Source organism: Balaenoptera physalus (assembly GCF_965194825.1).
Source record: "Balaenoptera physalus genome assembly, chromosome: 21".
Classification (NCBI taxonomy): domain Eukaryota; kingdom Metazoa; phylum Chordata; class Mammalia; order Artiodactyla; family Balaenopteridae; genus Balaenoptera; species Balaenoptera physalus.
In genome coordinates, this window is record NC_138902.1 from 35,240,136 (window position 1) to 35,265,326 (window position 25,191).

Consider the following 25,191-nt stretch of genomic DNA (forward strand, 5'->3'; position numbering starts at 1 on the left):
ACATAAACTTATATTTCACCGCCAGATAGCTTGCAGTCTCAAAAATAACAGACTTAATTTTATACATTCACCAATATTTGGTGATATTTGCCCATTTTCATTAAAAAATACATTTTCCAAAAATATACTGTATATTATTTTCCTTTTAACTCAAAATGTGTTTCTCTTTGCCTTAAAATGTGATTTGCAAATAATGAAATCTGCACATCTCCTTAGTCTGTGCCACTACTGTAGCCAACACTGACTACACACATGTTCGCATACACACAGCTCACACACATTAAGCACGGATTTGGTTGGGGTGACGGACATTGCTTCCAAGATGCTACTTCTTGTGGCTCTTAAACCTGGACACTAGCCTGATGGGCAACTGACACTCATCCTTGCTCTGCAGGGACCCACTTTCACGTCTCACCAGTGACTTACTTTTACAGACAGGTGACTTCCCTGTCCATTTCATGTCCGCTTTACACGTCCTGTGCTCAGATCCACCTGCGAGGAAGAATCCCGGATGGCAGGTGTACACTAAGGTGTAACCAAAAGTGGGGAGGTCAATGGCCCTCACGTCCGCATGGGCTGGCGTTTCAGGCTGGCGGCAGGCGTGAGCTGAAACGGGATTTAATCCATTAGTAGTCCACTGTAGCCTTAGCATATGTGTCTAAGGAAATACAGCAAAAAAACTGGAAATGGCTATGAAATCAGTTTACCATTTAAAACTGAGAATACAGGAGCTGTACATATCACCGACATTCTGGTCGCTGCAGCTTTCAGCACAACAAAGCCTTGGTGTTTGCCAGCTCTCTCTCTCTCTCTCTTCCCCTCCCCTCCCTCCCTCTGCTTGTCCTCCTCCTTCTCTCTCACTCCCTCTCTCTATCTCTCCACCTACCTATTGATATCTATCATCTAACTTTCTATCTATCTATCTATCTATCTATCTATCTATCTATCTATCTATCTATCTATCTATCTGCTTCTCTACATATATGTGTGTAATTATGTGTAGAAATTTAGAATAGAAATCATAGCTTTAAAACAAACACTTCTAAAAAAATAAACACTTCTGACATACTATTAATATAAATAATATGTTAAATTTTATTAAAAGAGCAGTACTTTAAACTAAACACATACACATTAAAGTGTATTTTTAAATATGCTTTGATTTTTGTCCAATGGCAACTAGAAAATTTAATGCTCAGTTAAATGAATAATTAATTTTGGTCATAATTCAATGTGTGTTTAGAAAATTAATTGAAATATAGATTCTTATTACCTTTAAAAATATCATTTAGAAGTAAATAAGGTTGTAATGTTTAGATCTCAATTTATTCTTTATAAAGTGTGCAGTTATGTGTCAAATAAAGGACTTGACCGATTATTATAAGTTTACATTATTAAAATCATGAATGCAATCATTTTAAGTATCCTAATATTTTGCACTTCAGCAAACTTTCAAGGTAATGAAGACCTATTAGTTCCACACACAAACACACACACATACGTGTATATACATACATAGATGTACATGTGTGTATCAATATAATATCTCTCTATATAATATCCACATATATAATTTGAGTAGAGATTCAGAATAGAGATGATACCTTTGAAATAAATATACATCTTATAATACTGATACATAAATACACAAAAATCACACCTTATATACTATTAGAAGATTTTTGTGTAACATTGTACTTGTCTTTATGTCTAACCTAGTAAGAGATACTACGTCGCACTAAATTGGTAAAGGATGAAAAGTTAATTACTAATCATTCATACAACATTTCTCCTAATTCTCATGATTAAGTCACAGAATAAAATTTGGTCCTAAGTAACTATCTGAATGATCGATTCATATATAGACTCCGAAAAGAACACTTCAAACATTTCTATTAATATGCTGACGTATCACATGATCTTTAATAACCTGAGATGGACATACTAGGAGAATAACAGCACAAGGAGATTTTCTCTCCGTGAATGTTAACTATGTTATCCACACTGATCTTTGGTTTGGGGCAGTCTCTCAGGCTTAAGTGCCCCGGCATCACCTGGAGGGCCTGGGAGCTACAGACTGGCCCCTCCCTCTTCTGCACCCCACCCTCCCCTGGCCCCCCCGAGCCTCAGGTCCTGCGGGTCTGGAGGGGATCCGGCTCAAGATTTGCGTGTCAGCCGAACCCCAGGTGATGCTGCTGCTGGTTCCAGGGAATCAAACTTTGAGAAACAGGAGTTTAGGGAACTGAAGACAATCAAACAAACAAAAGTTAAGTTCCTCGTTATTTCCCGGGAGGGTAAAGCACCCCCCGGCCGGCCGCTGGAGAGCAGACAGGTGCCGCCGGCCGCGAGCAGGGTCGCACTCACGGATGCACTCTGTCCGGATGCCGCTCCACGTCAGGTTCGCCAGGCAGGTCCGCGTTGTAGAACCTTGAACGTGGTAACCTTTTCTGCACCGGAAAAACACCATGCTTCCAACCTGGAGGGGAAACCCAGCGAGGAACTGCTGAAACCAGGGGTGACCAAAACTTGGGTTTCTTATGGTAAGTCAGTGAGAACGACAGACACGTGTAGTATTTTCCAGTGTTCCGACATATTTGCACTACGTGTCTATATGCCAGAAGATGTTACCTGAGCCTTCAAGGCCACGTCTGAGCCCCAGTATAAAATGGGCTGGCTTTAACCTACGTCCTCGGCAGGGTGTACGAAGGCCGTCAGGAAGGGGCCAGCGTGCGTCAGGGCCAATCAAACGAGAATATTTTAAGTTTCAGGAAAAACAGGGAGAAGTGGCTGAAGAAAAAGGGCGTTTATTCTAAATTAACAGGATCCCCAGCTTGAACAGAGTGTGCACATTTAGCTCTGGCTTTCAAAGCCATCTGATCAGAGACCCCTGAAGTCACTCGATAACTTAAGATGGTTGAAACATTGTATTTCAAGCTTCATTACTTTAATGTACTTTTTATTTAAAAAGTCAAATGAACATTCAAAATATTCAATATTGAGCATGTTAACCACTCTTAGGAGTTATGAGCAATCATCCAGAGAAGAGATACCATACAGGAACCCTAGACTGTGGGGCCTGAATCCATTTTCTTCTCCTGTTTTTGTCTCTAGAATTTAATACTATTCACCTCTTCTATCAGGTCACCAAATGGGGTCTTTTTATTTGTAGCTCTTCAGTGGCAACTCACCCTGCTTTGAGATTTGCTGTGTCAGTTCAGCAGACAAAAAATACAAAAATATGCATGCTTTCAAATAGAAATTAATATAGCAGTTAATACTGTGTGAATAAGATACATACAGTTATCTCAGTGTTGACAGTTAAAATAAGCAGAAATCCTCTCTGAATGGATTTTGTTTGGGCAAATATAACTTGAATCAAATACAGTACATAAAAACACACATATGTTTAAGTATCAGTTTCATTTCAACATAGAGAAAAACATGGTGAAATAAAAATGGAGAACCTCATATCCTCTTGAGCTATTCTGTATTCCAAACTGTGGGGTACCGGGGTCTGGGCAGCTGTTGTGAGCAGGGTCTGAAATTCACAATTAAAACAAAAATTAGAGAACCAGATACGGTTATTACAGGGATTCTAACATTTTTACTAAGAGGTCTTATGAAATTCAGAAAATTGTGTTTTGTCAAATGTGCAAGATGTTTTGCACAAAAGTTTAAAATTAAATTGCTATTTTTGCCTTTTTTTCAGATACTTTCTTTAGATATTAATTTTTAGTGCTTTACCAGACTCTGAATTGCTCTGTGTATAATTTTCTATATCAGAATAAGCACATTCTTTTCCATTCTCTGGTTTAATTTTTCTCTACTGATGTATTGGTAGGTTAATAGTATATTATCTTCAATAATTATCTATTATGATCATTTTTTAAGGATTTAATTAATTACCATCTCCTTTGGCCATATATTACATTACTCCAAATGTCCTGAATTAATTTTCTTCAAGATTCCAAAATGAGTAATATACTTAATGCTTAGAAACAGAAGCATATAGTAGACCAACAGTGATAATTTTCCAAAAAATGTAGCATTTCAGCCATCAGCGAGCACTTCAGCTTTACTATGGCTGCTCTCCACTGCTAGTGGGCAAACAAAATAGATAACTTTTTTAAAAAGTATGTTTTCAAGAGAAACTAACCTATCAGGGGAAGCAAAACATTTTTTTTTAAGTTTTTCAGAAATAGCTACAGTAAAGCAATAGTCTAAACCAAATGGCAGTAAACATTAACTAGAAAAGGCAGTGCTTCAATGAAATTATTTCTAACACTGTATTTTTTTTTGGTTCTTGAATATGTATTTTTTACTGAAAAAATCATTCATAAATTAACATACAAAAATGTACATACACATGAGTAAATAATGTAATGACAAAGGACAAAGTGTTTTTTAAAACATCTTTAGATTTCAGTGCAAAAATGTACCCCTGGCACCTCTTAAGTGCCACAAGAGCAAGCTCAAACAACCGTATTAAGTAGATATCACTTAATTTCTTAGAAAACAACCGAGGATATAAATCATTAATTGCTTGCTACGTGTCTTGTGCTCAGGAGAGCCGGGCAAGCAGAATGACCCCAGCCGTCGCCTTGAGTCTGCAGGGGGAGCTGGAAAAGAGGGCTCTGAGGGGAGAATGGAGGTCTCCACTGAGACCTGAGTGGAGAATGGAGGTCTCTGCACCGCTGACGGAGTGACTTTCGACCACTGTAATTTCTACCTGAACCCTTTCTATGAGACAGAGATTAGGTCTAAAAATGAGGGGTTAGGTCACATACAGAGTGTCTTCTGACTTGAAGTTTCATTTTCATGTTGGAAAGTCAACAGAGCACGAGTGTCCCTGCAGCCCTCTCTACCGTGGCCAGCAGTGCAGACAGTTTAGTGTGGGGCAGGGGGACAGGAAAGCAGGCGTCCCTCTGGTGCCACAGCAATAGTGGCAGCTTCCGCAAAGCGCTCTTTCCCCTAAAGAACGCAGCTGTTGGTTGAGATGGGCAGGAGATAGAGGGACTGGGGTAAGAGAATAGACTCTGGGAGCGATTTTTAAGCGACTTGTAACATGAACTGCCAACTCAGTTGGCATGATTTAAGAGAGGCTGCCCATCAGTGTAGCTGATTAGTGCCTACGCGGAGCATTACCTACAAGAATGTTATCTATGTGCCCACAGATGGTCCAGTTTTAGAATGAAATGTCCTCATCCCCAAGCCCCTCAGGGCTGTCATGTCATCAGTACCGATGCAGGTGGGCTGTGTGCCACTCCACGTGCCGTCCGCCTGGCAGACTCTCCGTGACGACCCCACCAGGATGAAGGGAGATCTGCACTGGAAGAAGACTTCAGATCTATAGGTGAAGCTTTTCCCACTGAGTCGTCCCTCAGCGGGGGTGCCCGGGTCTCCACAGAACACAGCTGGAGAAAACAACCAAGACGTCGGTTCGCATTCTGTGTCCCTGGATTAGCTTAACCTATTAAACATGTTTAACTAGTTTCCGTTATATCTCTAGGTATCACTATTAAACCAACAAATGATGAAAAGGACAGAATCTGCCCTTGGGCAGTGTAGTCTCAAATTGGAATTTTTACCTATTGTAACGTGGCTATAAATCACACAGGCTCTTTTCCTCAGACTGTAACCGAGGGTGTGCATATTGGTGATTTGCAAACGTGACCGGGAGCCGGTTCTCCCAGAGGACTTACGCAGGCATTGGGGGACCTCTCCTTTCCACACGCCACGGCCTTCGCAGGAGAGGATGGCGGGGTGAGAGAGCTGGAAGCCCTGGGCGCAGCTGTAGCTCACACTGGCGCCCCAGCGTAAATCTGATCCTTCCACTTTCCCATCCTGAACTGGAGGAGGTTGACCACACGTGACAGCTGTTTCCAGAGAACATATGGGATTCAACATTCTAGAGTTTCCACCACAACCATAATACACCAATGACTCACATTTTAATTTTGCCTGCGGTGCAAATGACATCTACAAAGGGTTGAATTTTTTAATAGAAGATTATTGAGAAAGACAGTAAATCAAAATAATAAAACTTTTCTCCAATATTTCTTCATTAATTTAGATCAAGTCCATAAAAGCCAAGCAAAGTCAAAAGATATCACACTGTAAAAGAAAGTGTGGGATTAAACACAACAGTCTCAATATGTATAAGACCAAGAAAGAAAGAAAGACTGCTGTTCGATTTATGTCTTTTTATGTTGTTTACCAGAGACAAATCCAGTCAGAACATGGTCCCATGACATGAGTACAGACTTTTGAATTTATATATACAGATGGTAAGAATTTCTCCCTCTATCTGTATTTTTTTCTTTATATAAAGATAGCATATAATTTCCAAAAGACATAGTCTGTTGATCCACTTGCTGAAGAATTAAAAACCAGTGATTGCACGGCTGAAGAAGATTCTGTAAGAAACCACTGGCCAGTGTTCTATCACAGTCTAGGAGCTTCGGGCCAGAACACGTTCTCACGAGTGACTCCCCAGCTGGTGCTGGCGTCCACCTTTCCCACTCTAGCCATTATTCTAAGACGCCTTGTCTAAAAGCTTCCCTGAAGATCCGAGAGCTTCCAGACTTTTCACACTGGAGGAGGTTTGCCAATGACAGTACAGGCAGCAGAAGGCAGCAGGAGGGAAGACTCACCTATATTTTCTCACCTGCAGTTTCTCATGGGCATTTGCACGTGAGAAAGACACACAGACCCAGAACCACTCATGCACAGCCGGAAGCTGGAAATGGGCCCTTCTCTTGCCATTCAACCTTCTCTCTGTCTATTCAGCAAATATTTCTGGAGAATCCCTATGTGAAGATTGGGGGAACGTGGCTCTAGACAGACGATGTCAAGTGGCAAGGCCCCCGGGTGGGAACGGTGACGAGTGACATGGTTCCACGGAGGGGAGGACCAGGGCGGCCGGCGGGAGAAAAGTTCAGGAGGAGAGAGAGGTCTCTTCCGCAAGGGCCTGGTTGGCCATGGAAGTATTATTAATGCAACAGATTCTAAACAGAGGGACAGAGACCCACACAAACATATGAAGTCCCAGGGACCTGACATCTATGGACAAGTGCCATCAACAAGCTCATGTGGCTGCAACAGTCCCAGCACAACTGTGTGAGCTTCATTAAACATCCACTTGATACCTGCTCCACAGCAGGATCGTATTAATAACTGCAGATGGACAGAAGGATGGAAGACAGGGGTCCCCACCCTCTAGTGGGAGGAAACCAGGGCGTGCCCAGAACCGCCCAGGCCAGAAGGGCTGGAAACACTGCCGTCAGGCGCGGAGGTCTCACCTGAGCCTCACAAGCTCTACACAAACGACGTGTCCTTCCGAGCCCTGGGAACATGGCGCCTTCCTCACTAAGGCTTCCTGCTGCTCCAGCTCTCAACTCGCGGTTTTTATCTGTCCGTCGTCTAATAAAGAGTAGGGCACCCTTTCCATGTCTGATCACTGCCGGCTTCCACGCCCTCCCCTCTCGCTTGCCCTCTGGCCCAGCTGACAAGAGCCTGCGGGCTCCCCCGGGTGCTGGTGCGGAGCCCTAAGTGTGCACACCCAGCCCCGGTACAGCTGTCACCGCCCTGCTCCCCTGCTTCCCTCAGGCCACGCAGACACCTTCCGCCCGCTCTGCTCTCCCTGGAAAGCCTGCTGTCCAAGTCGTAAATCTTTCCATACCATCTCCACACCATGTGGCGCCGTTAGTCTCCGCATCCAAAGCCCACAGAATGTCACGCACTGACAATCGCTGCCCCTACCCTGCCTTATTTGATGATTGGCTTCTCTCTCTGACCTGACTCTACGTCCCTGTGGTAACGGTCCCCATCGTATCTGCCACAGACTTAACACGGCCACATTCACCAAGAGAGAGCAAAGCTGGGGTTCACAGCACAGACTCCAGAGGGAGTGTGACTGCCAATGAACCCTGATGTCTCCAAGCCCTGATCTGTGACCCTGAGCATTTACTAAAACTCTCTGTGAGTCAGTCTCCCGTCTGTAAAGTGGAGATTAAAGTATTAAGAAAATGAAGTGATTTAATATTTGCGAATGAGTTTACAAGAATGCCTGGCGCATACAAGGTCTACAGAGATGCTTGCAAAATGAAATAAAACATAACTCAATAAAGACTTCTATATGCGTGAGTAAAACACACAAACCTTTGCAGGTAGGTTTGCTGTGATTCCACGCACTGTCTTTGGTGCAGCGGATAGTCGAGGACGTGGCAGGTTCCATGGTGTAGCCGGGGTTACACTGGTAGCTGACCGTACTGTTGAAGGTGAAATCTGTCCCAAACTGGATGCCATTTGCCAGTGTACCTGGATCTCCACAGCTTATAACTAGTAAGTGAAGAACAAAAAAGAGTCGGAAAAACACATTATCATGAAATGACTTATTCCCGGTTTCTATTTAAGTGACTCTCCTTAAGCTGCTATTCAGAGTGGTTAAGGCATGTATTATTACAGCAACACCTCCCTCTCTCTGTTTGACAGTTTTACTGGCCGGCGGTCAGGAGGCTGCATGTTTGGAACCGCTTGTTTCTATCCCACTGGTGGTTGGCTGTGTGGGTAACAGCTGGCACCTATGTCCAGTCCTGGGTTAGGCGTGATGAGGGGTCACACCATAAAGTCAAGCACAGAGGCACAGGCTGAGATCAGAGAACCAAGCACCTGCCCCATTTCCCTCAGACTAACTGGTCTACAGAGAGAACGAACCTTGACTTTCTTGGACCTCAGTTTTACAATATCCAACCCAACCAGCCATGCAAAGCATTTTCAACCATATAAATAAGAAAGTGAAGAAAAATCTAAAAGTGCTTAATAAATGGCCATAATATCAAACATATGTATGATATGATATAATCCCATTTTCTCTATGGATTAAAAAAATCAGTACAACACTATAAAATCAATTTATTTTCTCTGTCAGGTAGATGTCAGTGGGATGCCCTGGACCCACCAGGACAGCAGGCCACTCACGTGTGCAGTCGGGGGCTGTACCCGTCCAGGTCCCGTTGGCAGTGCAGTGCCGTGTGGTCAGCCCCGAGGTCCTGTAGCCGTCCCAGCAGGCGTAGACCACAGAGCTGGAGAACAGGACGCCGTCGCTGCTGACGATCATGCCGTGGGTGGGCGTCCCCGGGTTCCCACAGGACACGGCTGTGAGGGAACAAAACCGGGCCGTACAGAGAGACCCGTCACCACGTGAGGAACCTGAGAGGCCAAAGGCCATCGAGGTAACAGACTGCGCATTTATTCCAAAAATCACAGGACACGTAACCATGGGAAACTTTTCACACATATTTTACTTTAAGACTCATGCTATTCTCTTATGGATGAGTTACAAATGTGCAAGCTACATGTTTGTATTATCTCTTCTAAAACGCATTACTTCCAAACAGATTAAAAGATGAGTTAAAGCACTGACAATTCAAAACCATGGCAGTCTGAGATTTAACATGTTTATAACAAACAGTAAAATTACCATGATCTTTTAAAGGGTCTGTATGACATTAGTGACTCAGAATTGTCTCCCTCTTGCAATAGCTGAGTTAAAAAAAACCTGGGCAAATCAGGTCATATTTTACATCTCCAGGACAATTCATTTTTAAAAATAAGGGATACCTGAGGAATATGAATGACTACACTTAAGCTGTTCTGTGAAAAGGTCTCCTCAATGTTCCCCAATCTACGGGCAGCTGTGTTAACTGGCTTTGGAATGGCTGCACCTTAAATCTCTCTCCAGACGACTGCAATGCCATGTACAGGCATGAAGACTTCAGCTAATGCTGGGCAGTGTAACAGATCTACACTCTGAGTATCTATCATGTGTATTCCTTCGTCAGTGAACAAGGAAACTCAGCAGCTGCTGGCTGTGTATCAAGGTGAAGATTTTAATCCGTAACAGGTTTTTTGCCTTTTTCAGTTAAACCCATTTACCATAAAGACGGTTATTTTTCCTCCTTAGCCTCCCACAATAATGCACAACAGGCAGACATACAAAGAATGTGAATTTTAATAACAAGAATGTATCATGAGTTCTTTTTCTGAGAATGAGCAAAGTATTTGCAAATACTCTTGCCTGTTTAATTGCTCCACTTTCAAATCTAGCCTTGAGAATAAAGACACACTCTTCTTAAAAATGTGAAAGAAAACAGACTGCAAAGTAAAAGCCACTATAATGGAAGTTTAGGGAATTCCCTATCATATTATGTTAAAAAATGCACATACTCTCAGGTTGGACTAGATCTTGTTTGACAAATAAAAAGCACACGTGCTGGTGCTTCTATACCTGTGCCCACGTCGGACATAACTAATCAATTATAACCCTCTTCCCTGATGAGTCTGGGTTTGGACTTACAATCCCTTCTAACACAGATTGTTCATTAGTTTCTCGGTTGGCATTTGAGATGAGATATATTTACCAATCCTGAAGCAGACGATACCTAACATTCTCTAAAGCTCAAAAGTTCTTTGATGGTTATGACATAAATAAAAATTTCACATTGCAAAAATCCAAGCTGTTGGCCTATTCAAGACAATTCCTCATCCATTCAACAAATACTGATTCATCATTTCCTGTGCACAGTTACCGTGCACACGTATGAGTGCGAGCCTGACAAAGCAAAGAATTATATTGATCCAATTCATAACAAAAGATACCTGGGTATATCATTACATTTTATTCTAATCATATCTGCTATTAAAATCTATGTAGCAATTTTCAAAAGTGATCTGTGAAGGACTAATGCTAAACTAAAGCAGGTCACTGTTGAAAACATATTCAACTTAATATACTGTCAGTAAAAGAATGTCCATCATAATAATGACATCCTAATGTTTATAAAGTTCCCTCAAATATTGTATCCTATACAATCAAATTCATGGTTAACTTTTTTTTTCCTGACAGGGACACTTTCACTGATGGCTTTGCCTATGAAAATGAGGGTTAGAAAACAGAGTCAACATAGCTGTTTTTACGTCAAGGTCTTAATATTGTAAGACATACGGGGACTATCACTAAGGCAAAACAAGAGATTAAATGTAGGGTCACTAGAAGGAAAACAAGATTTTTAAAAAAATTACAAGTTAAAATTTCTTTTAAAATACATCCTTTTCAAAGTACATTTGGTTAATGTGACTCCTTTTGGTAAAAGATTATTTTCTTTTACTCAATTTATAATAAAATAGCATTATACTTATTCCAAATGCACTTTATTGTTCACAGATATCAATACCATTCACTTAGCATGCTGTATTAGGAAGAATGCTGTTAAATTGAGTCAAATAGTTACAGGTTTGACTCTCTGATCATACAAGTTAAATAAATGTTAGTGATCAATTCAAGTTCTCAACATGTAGTGTCTTCACTGTAAAATGGGTATAAGAAAGATAATTGCTCCCTGTTGTAAGATTACACATACCAAGTGCAAAATGCCTAGTAAACAATCTGGTAGATTAGTAGTAGTACTAGTATTGTTATTTTCATGATCATCATTTCAATCCCATTTTAGTCCATTACCTGAATAAAAGGTCAACTTTATCATAATCTCCTGGGAAAGAGGATTAAGAGTTGCCTAATGCAACTAACCCCAAAGATGTAATTATATTTAAGCAACTTGGTAAGATATATCCATTTGAAAAGTAAGTCAATGAGCCTGTGATTAAAAGACGAGATTGCTAACAAAAGAAAACATGGCTTAAAGTGATGAAAATATATTATAAATTTAAGTTCTTTGATGTTGAAGAATTTTTAAAATATTTTTTTTATGATGCATGACTCCTCCTCTTTATAATTTATTGAAATATCCATCAGGAGCTAATGTTTTTAACAGATTCAGAGAAGGTAAATTATCAGGAGGGAGGTGACCTCCGTTAGGGGATTGAATATATAGGTCATGGCTAACCTTTGTGGCAATGAAAAAGTCACTGATAACCCCATTTTCTACAAAAAAGAATATGTGCCCCAAAGATACGGACCTACGATAACAAGTGAGGAAAAAATATAAAGCAATAGATTCTCCAAAAAAGTTTTAAGACTTCTACATGTGGGGGGGGGGGGAGTGGGAAGGGGAGTTAGTCATATATCCTACCCATCATTTGTTGTTTTAGCGAGTGTAACACATACTATTAATTATGCAGCCTCCCATGTTTTCTGTACCATGCAATTTGGAAGTAGCCAGTTTTGTGGGGGCATATTTGAGAAATATTTTTAGTATTGAAACATTTTAGTAACTCAACTTCTTTCTGTATACAGATTTTAAGGTCCAAGTTTATAAGGATTTTATAGGAACCCTTTGAATTTCTGACTTTTGATAAACTAAATGCTATTTAAAGAGTACTTTGTATAGTCTGAGTTAAGTATATCATGAAATGAAGTCCAATTAAGCTCTCCTAATCAAATAAATGAATTCCTTTATGTTTTGCTATAAAGCTCATAGTGCCATATCCCAGCAACAAAGTGAGATTTGTATGGAAAACATTACTCACTCTCAACCGCTTTAATTTTTTCACTTTTTAAATTTGCAAGAAACTAAAGTGCTTGAGATAAACCCAATATAGAATGTACAGTCTCAAGTAAATGACCATCCTTAATAGCACAGAATGTATCTAAGGGAGGTTTGTTGAGCCTTGGAAGCTATATTTCCCCACCAAATTTGGTTAACTTTTAACCAGTATTTTTTCAAATAATTTTCTGCACCATTCTCTCCTCTTCTAGAACCCCAATTACAAGTACATTAAACTGCTTGATATTATCCAATAGGAAATTATTGTGCTGGGATTTTTTTTCTCCATCTTCTTTCCCTCTGTTTTTCAGACTGGATAATTTTCACTGACCTGTATCCAAGTTAACTGAGCCTTCTGACATTTTTCATCTGCTAAGTTGATCCAGAAAACTTTTTATCAGATAATGTACTTTTCATTTCCAGAGTTTCCATTTGATTCTTTCATTATTTTCACTTCTCTGTTGAGAGTCCCTGTTTCAATTCCATTTACTGTAAAGTCTTGAACATGTTCTTAATAGCTTATTTAGATCCTTATGTGCGTTTCTCAACATCTGGGTCATCTCAGGTTCAGATTCTATCTCTATTGTTTGTTTAGTTTGTTGGCTGGTTGGTTGGACCATGGGTCATATTGCTCTGGGTTGTGCCGATGCAGTAACTGTTTATTGTATGCTGGACACTGTGAATGAACTACTGCATGCAGCATGTCATTCCTTTAAAAGATGTTGGGCTTTGCTCTGGTGGGCTTTGAAAGTAGTTATAGATCTTTTGGGTCTTGTCATCAGTTTTATTCTGTTAGCGGAGAGCTAGTTAGTCTGAGTCCTAACATGATGTGCTCTTAGTTCTAGCCTGTCCCCCTGATTTTAGGGAGTGGTACCTATTCACAATGTATGGGCTCTCTAGGCCTCCAAGAAGTGTCCTGAGTGTACAGTGTCTCTCAGTACGGTGTGACTTCTACTATCACAGGTCTGCTCTCCGCTAAGAAGGTCTGTGAGTCACTGAGTCTCACATGTGCTTGTTGGCCCAGCCCTCAGCTGAGTCGCCTGTGAACACGCCTACAGAATTCTGGGGCCCTCCCATCGTCAGTTCCCTCTTCCTGGATTCCCGTTTCTGCAAATTCCATTTCAGTAACCTACAACAATTTCTACCTCATCACCTCACCAAGCCACTGTACCACCTGGGTTCTGCTTCCCAGCTTCCCAGCAAGAAAAATGCACAGAGTGACAGAGGGGTTATGGAGCTCACCTTATTTATTTTCTCCTAAGGAACAGAGTCACGCCCTGTCTGTTGTTTAATAACTCACATAATTGTCTCATGTATTTTGTTGTTTTATAGTTGTTCTCAATAAGAAGGTGGGCCTACTATCGTTTAATATGTCATGGATTGACGTGGAAATCTTATTTAATTTTCATAATGTTCAAATACTTCTGGACCACAAATTCACAGGTGTGGTATAAAGAAAAGGTTAGATGGGGTGTAATTGTAGATTACGGAGGTCATGTGTAACTTTGAGGTACTATATTATAGAATAGAAAATGTCCTGGTTTTGGTGAGAAAGACATGCTCTCATGCAAATTTTAATATTCAAATTTCTACAAGAGGGGAGGGAACTGAGAGTGAGAAAAGTTCTACTAACTTATAGTCGCATACTTCAGTCAATAGAAATGGCATCATCCTGCAAATCACAGCTGCAGATGACATTTCCCCACAACTATTTAGGCATATTTGATTTAACTTCTTTAGGGCCTAATCTTAAGATTTACATTAACTTGATTGTCAAGAGGCAATTTGGAGTCAAACATTATCTTGGATTATCACGTATACTTATCTCTATATAGAGAGATAGACAGGTCTTTGACTATAATAACCAGGATAATCTTTGACTCTAAATGAGAGTATACACGCACACGCATACATAGGATTGGCTTATTCATACATATCATTTTATATTATGTAGACTACATATGATACAGTTAACTATGTAAAATACAGTCAGATTAGATACATGCATATTATATTCTACTTATCTATATAACACTTATAATAAAATGAGTGACAGTACAAGGAGAGTTGACATAGTAGGGAAAATAAAGATTAAGGGAACTTGATCTATATTTCTGGTGTTGATATTGTGTGAGTTTATTCAAGCTGATCAAATTCTATGGAAAGTGTTTCATACATGTAAAAATAGGTAATTAATTTGTGTATCTGTTTTAGACTCGAAAATTCAGTCACTGAGAAGTTTGTGTGCAAATGTTGAAGTCTTATCTGTCCGAATTCTAACTCGGTTATTTTCTAGACTCTGAACACACTCATGGCATGTCAGCTCACCTTTGCTTAGGACAGGCATTGCCAAGACATGACACCGTGTCTATAAAGAGCCGTGGCATTTTACTGGTATTACTGGGGTTTCCCACCATTTCGTATCATGCCTCTTAAATAGTACAATAAAATACACTCACTCCAAAATATTATTCGTAAAGTAACCCGAGAATCTTCTGCAACACAGCGCTCTGAGCAGGGGCCACCAACAGACTGGACGTAACGTGAACAGAAACCTCTCCCAGCCTGCAGGGAGCTCCCAGCAGTGGCTCACTCGGCCCTACTCACAGCTCCTTCGCCTCAGCTCTCGCCACCAGCAGCCACAAAACACGGCAAAGTCACACAGAGATCGTCACCAGGAGCAGACAGACACCTCCTTTAGACCACGGACTTTCAAAGGGTTAGGATAGCGTCATATGATCTTTTGAACAGTCAGGTATCTCGGTATGCCCAGCTGTGCTTTTTGATGATTCTCTTATACGTTTGGGGGGGAAATAGGTTAATTGTAGAAATAGTGTAAACCTGTAGGATTTTTGTGGAATGTTACTGGTCATTTTAGAGTGAGTTACCTGGTTTCAACTTGAAACGCTGACTTTCAGGCTTGAACTTACCCTCGCACACGGGCTGCAGTCCTGACCACGACCCGTTGAGCAGACACGTTCGCTCGGCCGAGCCCCGCAGCTGGTAGCCCATTTCACAGGAGAAGCGGAGAAGGCTCTTGGCCTTGAACTCATCTCCAAGCCGAGAGCCATGTGCTGGGGTCCCTGGATCACCGCAAAATCCAGGATTATTTCCTATGGAACACAAACACGTATGGCAATACTCAATGCTGTTATACTCGTTTAAAACAGGGCTGTTATGTTTAAAGGGAATGAAACTTTATGTAAATGTGTATTGAACACGGTTACAGTCATACAGCGTTCTGGAAATCTCATGAGAAAGATGTTCTTTATTACAGCACAAAAACGGAAGATGCTAAGAAATTGTGTCTGTGTAACTAAAATCAAAATAGCTTATTAAAATATGGTTGTAACAATAATTGGTATTCTTTAGAAGAAATAAAATACTGGGGACGGTAAATGCAGGAATTGCTCGTGGAAATGCTGGTGAGGATGCTGACGAAGAGATGGGGGTGAAGGTGCGTTGGGAACGAAAAAAGTCAAATGAGAGGTTTGATGCTTCTACGCTGTGTCGATCTGCTGATTATGTTTATTTTGTTTATTATTATGAAACATTTATGGAAGAATTAAGTTAATTTTTTTTTCCAAACAGGATTGATGTAACAATTGACGACACAGACAGGAAAGATGTGGAAGAATTGAGAGGAAGCACAGAAAAGGAGGGGAAAACGGGGGCCAACTAAGTCAAGGTGAGCAAGCTTCCTACTCAGGTGCTAGGGAGGCTCTTGCAGAAGAAAATGTGCCATGATAGGTGTTTAAAGGGAGGGAAGATGAAGACGACACTGACGCTATATCATAAGGGCGTACTTGGCTGGAACAGAATAACACCAACTTCAAAGAATGGCACCACTGCCTGGTATTTGGCATGAAGAGCTGACTGCGCCATGCCCACCTGTGCAGTGGGGCAGGGCTCCGCTCCAGTGACTGTCCTCCTGGCAAGTCCTGCTGCTGTTGCCTACGAGACTCCGCCTCCCTTGGCATGAGTAGTGAACCACGGCCCCAGATGTAAACAGGTCTCCAGTTAGGACGGCGTTGGCAGGGACCCCTGGGTGTCCACACGAAATAACTTAAGAAAAAAATCAAATCAAATCAGTGAGTACATTGTTCCTGTTAAGCTGCCTTGTGTTGGTCAGTGTCCCTCAGAGACTCATACAATCATCACCGATAACAAAAAACACCCGAACACACTGCACATCGCTGCAGTGCCCTGGAGAAGAAATGCCAATTTCCAGACGACCCTCCCTCTACCCTGAATAGTCACGTTACTGAAGTCCAGGAAAGGGTCCGTCAATGAAGTGTTTGTTTCTTATTAGGTTAAGATACCTTTGCTTAAGGTAGAAATTGATATTTAGGTTTTCAAAAAAGAAAGTCACTCTACCTAAATTTTTTCCATCTGCCCTTAACTGTATCCTAAGTAAGCAGTGTTATACAAAATGTTAGAAACTAACATAGATTCACCAAAACTATTTCCATTACTTCTTCAGTTAGTATGACAATCGTGCTTTGCTTGGGGACAAAACTCGGTCAAATCTGCTTCCTCTTCCAGTTCCCATGTCTAGAGAGACCATCTAACAATTTTTCTTTGAATAGGTGGCAATCTAAAATGTCTAAGTAAAAAAAATAATAATAAATTACTGATCAATATTTTCCTCAAGTAGTCCACTCATTTCTTTATAATTATACCAAATCAGGCCCATCATCTAATCATAATTATCGCTCAAAAAGGAAAATTCTAGAATCCAGATTACCATAGGATGGTAAAGACTTATCTCTCCCTTTCTATAAAGTCCAAAATTAGGGTTAGCCATGGGCAAATTTTACACCACGTACAAACAGCTAACTGGGCTGATGATGCTGAAGAGTGTTCAAAGGCTCTGCTGGTTTAACATCCTCGAGGGGCTGCATTCGGTCACTGGCAACCCCAAAGTGATGCCAGCCAGAGGGGCAGGTTTGAAAGGTTGGCAGGCATCACCCATCCCCTGAGTCACATAAGCCCTCCCCTGAGACTGTCTTATACCGATATCCACTCACTGGACAAGAGGAGTTTATCTACGGAGTCCTAAAAAGAAGCTAACTAGAGCTGAATCAGTGAAATTGTTGATAAATGATCAGTTCCAAGTGAAATAAAAGAGAAAAAAATCAGTGGAACAGTATAACAGCAAAAACAGAGATGGAGATTAGCTGCTGCAGAGCACATGAAAACAAAACACTCCTCTGCGAGCGTGTATTCCCAAATTCACGGTAATTCCAGCGGTTAATAACAGCAAGAGGTGGGAAGTCGCCCCTTGGAAAATGAGATCAGTTAAAACCTGGTTCCTGGAGATTGGAGCATGCTGGCATCATTGCAACAACCAATACAAGTCTCACAGACACCAGGGAAGATGCAACAGAAATCTTTGGGGAGAAAAACAAACAAAACAAAACTAATTTCTCTGAAAAATTCCCGTGTGTGAAGGCACAGAAAACCAGAAAACATAAAGCTTGATGAGGATAGTAATACATTTACAGATGTGTTTTGTCACGTAAGCCTGTGCGTTTGTTTTTGAAAGTCATCACTCTCTTTCTCTGTAGAAATTCGTTGTTTTGTTACAGTTAGAATTTGAGACAGGTTTCCGGGTAGATTGAAAGGGCTTTGTGGGACCCTGACTTGCAGGAAAAAAGTCTCCAGCACCAATCCACTCTGAAAAGGTACTGAAAACGCCGTAATTGTCACAGGTAAAATGGATTATCACTTTTTCCAGTAAGTTCAGTTTATAATGTGATTGTCATTTCCTATTTTCTCTACCCACACAAAATGAATACTAAAAAGGATTGTTTTGTTTTGTTTCTGACTGATTTTTAAAAGGCCAAGGAGAGTGACTCTTTTTCCTTCATTTTCAGACTACGTTTTAACAAGACAATTCTCTCTGAGCTAAAGGACAATATGATTTTTCAAGTGAAAGAAAGTAATACTATAGCTATTTGGGTAAAAAAGAAAGTGTCCTTGTGAACCTGTATGGTCTAAAATGTACTGTTAATAGTGTTTTGAGGGGAGCCAGAGCGGCGACCTATCACTTTGTCTGCCCTGAGCGCGCCGTTCTTCACGGCAATCCGCCCTCCTCTTCTTTAAACCTATGGGTCAGGAGGAAGTGACGACCAGGACACTATCTTTCTAATCATGTTCACATCGGACTGTACCAGAAGCGCTGATGAGACCCAAATTAGGCCCCTCAGAGAGCGCCACCATTCCGGCCACAGATACTAGGTCAATAGATGGAGACACCGTTTATAGCCTCTTGCCAATATTTCTGAACCTGGGTCCAGACAGATGCATGGTGTTGAGAGATTCGCGGTGTTGACAGAGGCGCCGTCTGGAGGCCGCTGGCGCCCGTCTGAACCGGTGGATTAGCCTCCCTGCTGGCCCGAAGCAGGAGACAAGCAGCAACAGCAGACACAGAGACAGCCCGGTCCAGGCGGAGCCCGCGAGCCGAGTGCGTCTCCCGCTGGGGCCAGCTTTGCGAGCAGGCCAGCACCCCCGCCCCTTTCTCCCCGCAGAACTAGTGTGAGTTGCGTTTGGTGATTTCTGGCCAACCTATAACGTTGTCATAATAACACATATAATTTGTGATGGGGGTGGGTAGAGAGAATTAAAAATCAACACCGTTTTGAATACTTGAAAAGAACCGTGTTCTGTTGGTGGTGTTCTTACAGGGCTCTGTGGCCAAAAGGACCCTCACTTACCCAAACACTTGGGCAAAGAGCGATCCCATAAGCCATCTGCCATACAGGTTAAGGCAGAAGATCCCAACAAGTAAAATCCCTTCTTGCAGTGATATACGACACTCATTCCATATTCAAAACTCTCGGGGAAATTCTGTTGCTCGTGACGAACGGCATTTTCCACAAAGCCTGGATCCGAGCAGTTCACCACTGCAAAGGAAAGCACGGTGCACGTTATTCAAATGCAGCTATACGCTTATAAACAAAACAGACAGGCAGAGAAGGCAAACTCCTCCTCGTGGTTTTAGAAAGTTGGTAAGACGACAGCATGACAGCCAAAGCTTGTGAAATTCTGTACCCTTGACGAATTCCGCTTCCTGCTTTGGGCCATTATGTTTCAAAACATGTCAAGCAATATATCGGCTACTATAGCACCTTTAACAACATGAGACTGACAGCCTTTAACTGTTTCCTAATAATAGGCTTCTTCAACGTAAGGTCTAAAATTTGTTTCCCTGGTTAGGTTTTTATGTTATGAAAATGTTAAAATAGAAACGGCTGAAGTTAGTCTACATATTTGTATGCGACTGTGATACTTCAGGACAGCCTGGGACACAATAATTAATTACCACCCCACCCTGACATGCACTAATGCTTCAATATGTGCCCAAGTGATTTCTGTTATGTGTCTAAAGCAGACAAAAACGACAACTCCTCTATCAACAGTTAATAGAAGTGTAAATTAAGGCAGCCTCTGACTTAAGCTTCTTCCCCTGTAGAAACAGCTCCGGCAGTGACAGCGGGGTGTGCCTGGTCCATCTGAATGGCGCTCTCGCAGGCCTCTGGGAGGGAACCAGCCACGTGCTCTCGCAGGTGCAGAGGAAAGAGCGAGCCCCAATTCTCTCTCTCTGACCCGCCCACCGCTGAACGGGGCAGCTGCTGTGGAGCCGCGCTCTCTCCAGATATTTCTGGCTCAGAAGCCGGTAGCATGACAAGTTCCCAGGCAGCCACTGCACTCGGTGTCCCAGCGGCCAAAGGCAAACCCTGCCCGTCTGCACCCTGATTCCTCTCTGTCCCCAGGATGACGGGGTGGGTGGATCAGAGGCGGACAGGGGTCCATTTCAGTGCTGCAGAATAATATCCTATCCTTCTTAAACCAATCCTGAGTAGATAGAAGACAAGTTCTTTCGAGTCAAGCAAACATGTTTACGGACCCCCGGCAGATATTTTTAAGGCTCCAGAGTGCATTGCACCTGCAATAAAATTGTCACCAAACCCACCATAATAGCAGGCATCAGTTATTTGGAAAAAGTGTCACTGACTTGCACGATTATTTTTATGACCTGAAAAATGCCCGCATCGGCCCATTGGGCACTTGGAGTTGCGTGTCAAGCCCAGGAGACAGAAACAGCTCCCTTGTGTCTGACCTTCACAAGCAGGAAGGTGTTGCCTTGGCCTGAAGGCCAAAGACACTATGGTGTCGAGTTTGCGCTTACATCACTCTTAGAGGACGGTCCCCAAACCACAGCAGACTCTCTGCAGTGAGAGGAAAGGACACCGCTTAGGCGACCCAAGTGGAGGCGCCGAGCCTTCCTGCACCAGGGTGCCCGGCCCATGCCTCACGCGCCCCGGGACTCCGCACGCCCCACCCGGGCTCCTCCTTTCTTTAATTCATAGTTTTATATTCGGGCCCAGCTTTCCTGAATGCAGCCTGATTGTGGGGTGGGTGAGAAAGACGAAGTGCACAAAGCAAGTGCCATTATGCGTTTGGGGTCAAGAGAAGGGTGGGGCTGGAAGCAAGAAGAGAAAGAAAAGAGAAACAGTTATCGCTCCGGTAACGGTGAGGTCCACCTGCATCCCCCCTTTGCCGGCCAAGGAGAGCAGGGCTCTCTGAGCCCCACCATGGCGGGAGGAGTGCCGTTCAGAATTCGCAAGTTTCATGCCCAAGCGCTCTGAAACCTCGAAGCAGAATTCTCCTTGGGGGCCTCTCTTGCCCGCGGCACGGTGTGTAGGAGACACGGACGTCCTCATTACTGACGATACTGACGACCACTCTGGGATTTTACGTTGCATTAGAATTACCTGGAAGAAGTGCTGAGTCCCAGGCTCCTCCCCATCCTTTCACCTAGCTCAGCATCCTTAAAAACCAGGCAATAAAAATGCTTGACAAAGTTAGATTCCATGAGCTCCAAGACGGAAACCGAATTGCTCTTGATGTTGGAAGAGGTATGTCTACACTCTAAACCTGCTCATGCTTTTCTCATTCCCATCCTATGGAATTAGTCCTACAGAATTTAGTCCTGCATAATTGCAGTCAGAAACATCTATTATATCCCTTCCTCTTTATTTTATTGGTTCCACTAGGAGATTCAGCTCTATCTACCAGCTTGGGGAAAAAAAATAAGGCAGGAAGATTTTAACTTATTTGTCCACGACAGAGAGAACTGTGAAACATTCCACGTCTTTGCTGCACACGAGTGTGCTTTACCATATGGAGGGCAGGCTGCCGGCCTAGACAGCTCAGCACTACCCAGTCCATCCACGCACTGCTCTCCCGTCTCCATTCTTTCTGTTTTGTGCCCAATTCCTATCTGGAATCTGGTGGACTGAGACTTCATATGACGGACAGAGGTGAGCTGTCAGCAAAGCGGAAGGAGGGGTCAAATTACTTAAATCATCCTGTGGCGCCTGAAATGACCAGTAAAGTTGATGGTGTGAAGATAGGTCAGACCAGGTCACACCTGCTGGAACTATTTTACTTTTTTAGCTGGAGACACGATGTCTAGCAGGGCAGAGCATCAGAGAGAAACTGGTGAGAGACTCATTGTGGAAGTCTCCCCTCATCTTAGCACCACCCCTCAACACGCCAAGCGCTGAGACTTGGCCTTGATGTTCAGGTGTTAAAACCTGACAGAGAACGGAATTTCCTCAGCTGGAGAGAATGAGAAATATTGATATCATATGTACATAGCCTGTGTGGAGTCATGAAGGCACAAAATGTGTTCCAGGGGACATTTGTGTATGTTGGAGGGTAAAGAAGACATTCATATCTGATCAGTAACATATCCAAGGTCACAAAAGGGGTCATACCAGAACTAGGTAAGGATCAGAGCTCCTGATTACCTGATGACTTCTGAAACTCCTTCTGTGGCCTTAAGGCTTTATGTGAAAAGGAAGGAAGGAAGGAAGGAACTACCTCCATCTCTTCCTAATGTGTTTTTGTTTTTGTTTTTGCTTAAGCCTGTGTTTATGTTTATTTTTCTGTGTTTACTCCTGTTTCTTGCTTCTTTCTTGTTTTCTTTTATGGCTCATTAAAAACCTGATCATAAACAGGAAAGTAAGAAAATGATGCTGTGTAATGGACATACAGCCAGTTTAAATTCTTTGGCAGTGGGAAAAATGGGTTAAGAATTAGTTCACTAAATTTTTTAAAAAGCATTCATAATTGATTAGAGTTCTGTGTAATATGTGTTTTTTAAATTTTTCAATAGAAGGGATTATGCAAAGTTGAGAGGACAATCGAAGGTGAGGTGACTATTCAGTGTATCACACAGAATAAACATTTCCAACTTGTTTACTTGGATGAATCAAAACTTAAATCAAAACTTAATTACCGGTCACCAAAAGCAACTTCTATGATGACTATTTTTCAAACATATGAAAGTTACCTTTCATCTTTTATCAATAACTGATAAGAATAAAGAAATTGGTTTTAGGTGTAATGAGACATTCGGGTTTGATAAAGAAGGTTCTAATTGATTATAGTTGATTCTAGTTAAATTTCAGAGGTGGGTGGGAGTGGGGGCAGGGAGACTGAGCACCTACTATGCGCCAGACACTTTGCTAAGCATTTCACGTGCACTGGTTTACTTAGAACTCATGGAAACCTAAGAGGAAGGTAGTATTTCTTTGACTGTTCGTAGAAGAAAACTGATATTCTCCAGTGAACTTGAGGATTCACTACAAGACCCTGGATTCAGTGATGCAAGGTTAGTGAGTTTTTTTTGTTTCCTTTTTTATTCCTCTCTAACCAGAACAGAACCTTCACTCACCCCGTATTTTCTTAATTTTCTTTATACTCATGTATGTAATAGCAAAGGACATATATTTTAATTCTCTGAGTTTAAATGGCCAATCCCACAAAACTGTAGATAAGAAAGAAAAAATAAAACCTCCAAACATTTGCATGTAACACAAAAATTATTACACAAGGAAAGAAAATATTAAGTGACTCATCCTAAAACTGCCAGACTTGGTATACCTCATTTATTTCTCCTTGAACTGACTGAACTTTTAAGCTCATGTTGACACATATTTGAATTTAGGAGACAAAGACTCAGAAAGCTCTTCTATAGAAATGGGGGCCTCTGAAACAGTAGGCATAATCTGATTCTTAAAATAAATGTGAAGACATTTGTTTTCATTCCTTTTTATGAAATCTACATCCATATAATTTATTTATTCCAGAAAGATATTACTACTAGCAAAAAGGATCCCTTCTTTTATCTATTTATTTTCCTGATCCTGTTTGTAAAGATAGAACCAGGGGGTGAGTCGCTTCCTGGATTGGAGGGTTCTGATTTATCACAAACACAGCTGGCATGGCCAGAGCTTTTCCCTGGGAAGGGCTGAGTCTGAGGATAAAAGGTGAGTCCAGGGTGGAGAGACTTTGTGGAAATCTGTGTCTAAGTCAGCCTCACTTTAGCACAGATTTACTGGGAGTTCATTCCAAAGTCCTGGTAGGGTTTCTCTCTTGCATCATTAACCAGATGCTGTAGGATTACTCAGGATTCCACAACTCATTGACCTCCGCAGATTAGACATCTGAGAATCACATCAAGTATTTGGGAGAAGAAATCAAGCACAACAGGATGCTGACATGAGACACAACACCCTGAACCATCTGGGGGTTTATTCAAGGAACCACATAAGGTAAGAATCAGGCCATACTGCAGTACACACCTTGAAGAATCCCTGGAAGTTTTATTAATAGAGTAGCTGTTTTTGTTAACTTTAACTTTTTGAGTTTCATGCCATTTTTTTCTGACGCTTCACTGTCTTTATAAGTCTGACCTCTTTGAATTCATGCTTTTCCTGGTCGAATAATATGCATGTAAATTCTGTGCACTAGATTGTATCTCTTAGTTCATAAATGAAGCAAAACAGAGCAATAGAAAATAACAGAAGCATGAGCAGGAGGCACCCGGGAGATGAGGGGTGATTTCCAATCCCCTCAGCACTCGGACAGCTGTTTGTCAGTCATCTCCTCCTTCATCAGACGTTTTTGAAGTGTCAGCTTTCAAAATTAAGTACTAATTTTAAAGTTCTTCTCTTCCAAAGGCAGTGCCAAGAGAACGAGAAGACAAGCCACAGGTTAAGAGAATATCTTAGAAAAGACATAACTGATAAAGGACAGTAATCTGAAACATTAAAAAAAAAACTCTTAAAACTCAACAATAAGAAGACAAACAACCCAACTAAAAATGGGCCAAAGACCTTAGCTGACACCTCAGCAAACAAGACCTACTGATGGCGAATAAGCCTATGAAAAGATGCTCCACATCATAGGTCATCAGGGAAATGCAAGTTAAAACAATAATGAGATTCCACTATACACCTATTAGAATGGCCAAAATCCAGATCACTGACAACACCAAACACTGGCGAGGGTGTGGAGCAACAGGAACTCTGACTTATTGCTGGTGGGAATGCAAAGTGATACAGCCACTTTGGAAGACAGTTTGGGTTTCTTACAAACATAAACATATTCTTACCATACAATCCAGCAATCATGCTCCTTAATATTTACCCAAAGGAGTTAACAACTTATATCCACACAAAAACCTGCACAGGAATGAATATAGCAGCTTTATTCATAGTTGCCAGAACTTGGAAGCAACCCAGATGTCCCTCAGTATGTGAATGGATAAACTGTGGTCCATCGAGACAATGGAATATTATTCATCACTGAAAAGAAATGAGCTATCAAA

The 25,191-nt window shown here is 41.8% G+C and overlaps 1 protein-coding gene across 1 annotated transcript in view; it reads right to left on the reverse strand.

Annotated features, from left to right (window-relative positions):
• CSMD1 (CUB and Sushi multiple domains 1) overlaps positions 1-25,191 on the reverse strand; it is a gene marked incomplete at its 5' end in the record, with an annotated part of 1,822,885 nt that overhangs the window by 19,108 nt on the left and 1,778,586 nt on the right. The window contains 10 exons of the mRNA XM_082444064.1: positions 427-606; positions 2,365-2,476; positions 3,465-3,538; positions 5,241-5,414; positions 5,703-5,876; positions 8,161-8,340; positions 8,980-9,156; positions 15,434-15,616; positions 16,395-16,568; positions 19,223-19,411. Coding sequence (XP_082300190.1) covers positions 427-606; positions 2,365-2,476; positions 3,465-3,538; positions 5,241-5,414; positions 5,703-5,876; positions 8,161-8,340; positions 8,980-9,156; positions 15,434-15,616; positions 16,395-16,568; positions 19,223-19,411 — 1,617 coding nt within the window. The remainder of the gene's footprint in view (positions 1-426; positions 607-2,364; positions 2,477-3,464; positions 3,539-5,240; positions 5,415-5,702; positions 5,877-8,160; positions 8,341-8,979; positions 9,157-15,433; positions 15,617-16,394; positions 16,569-19,222; positions 19,412-25,191) is intronic.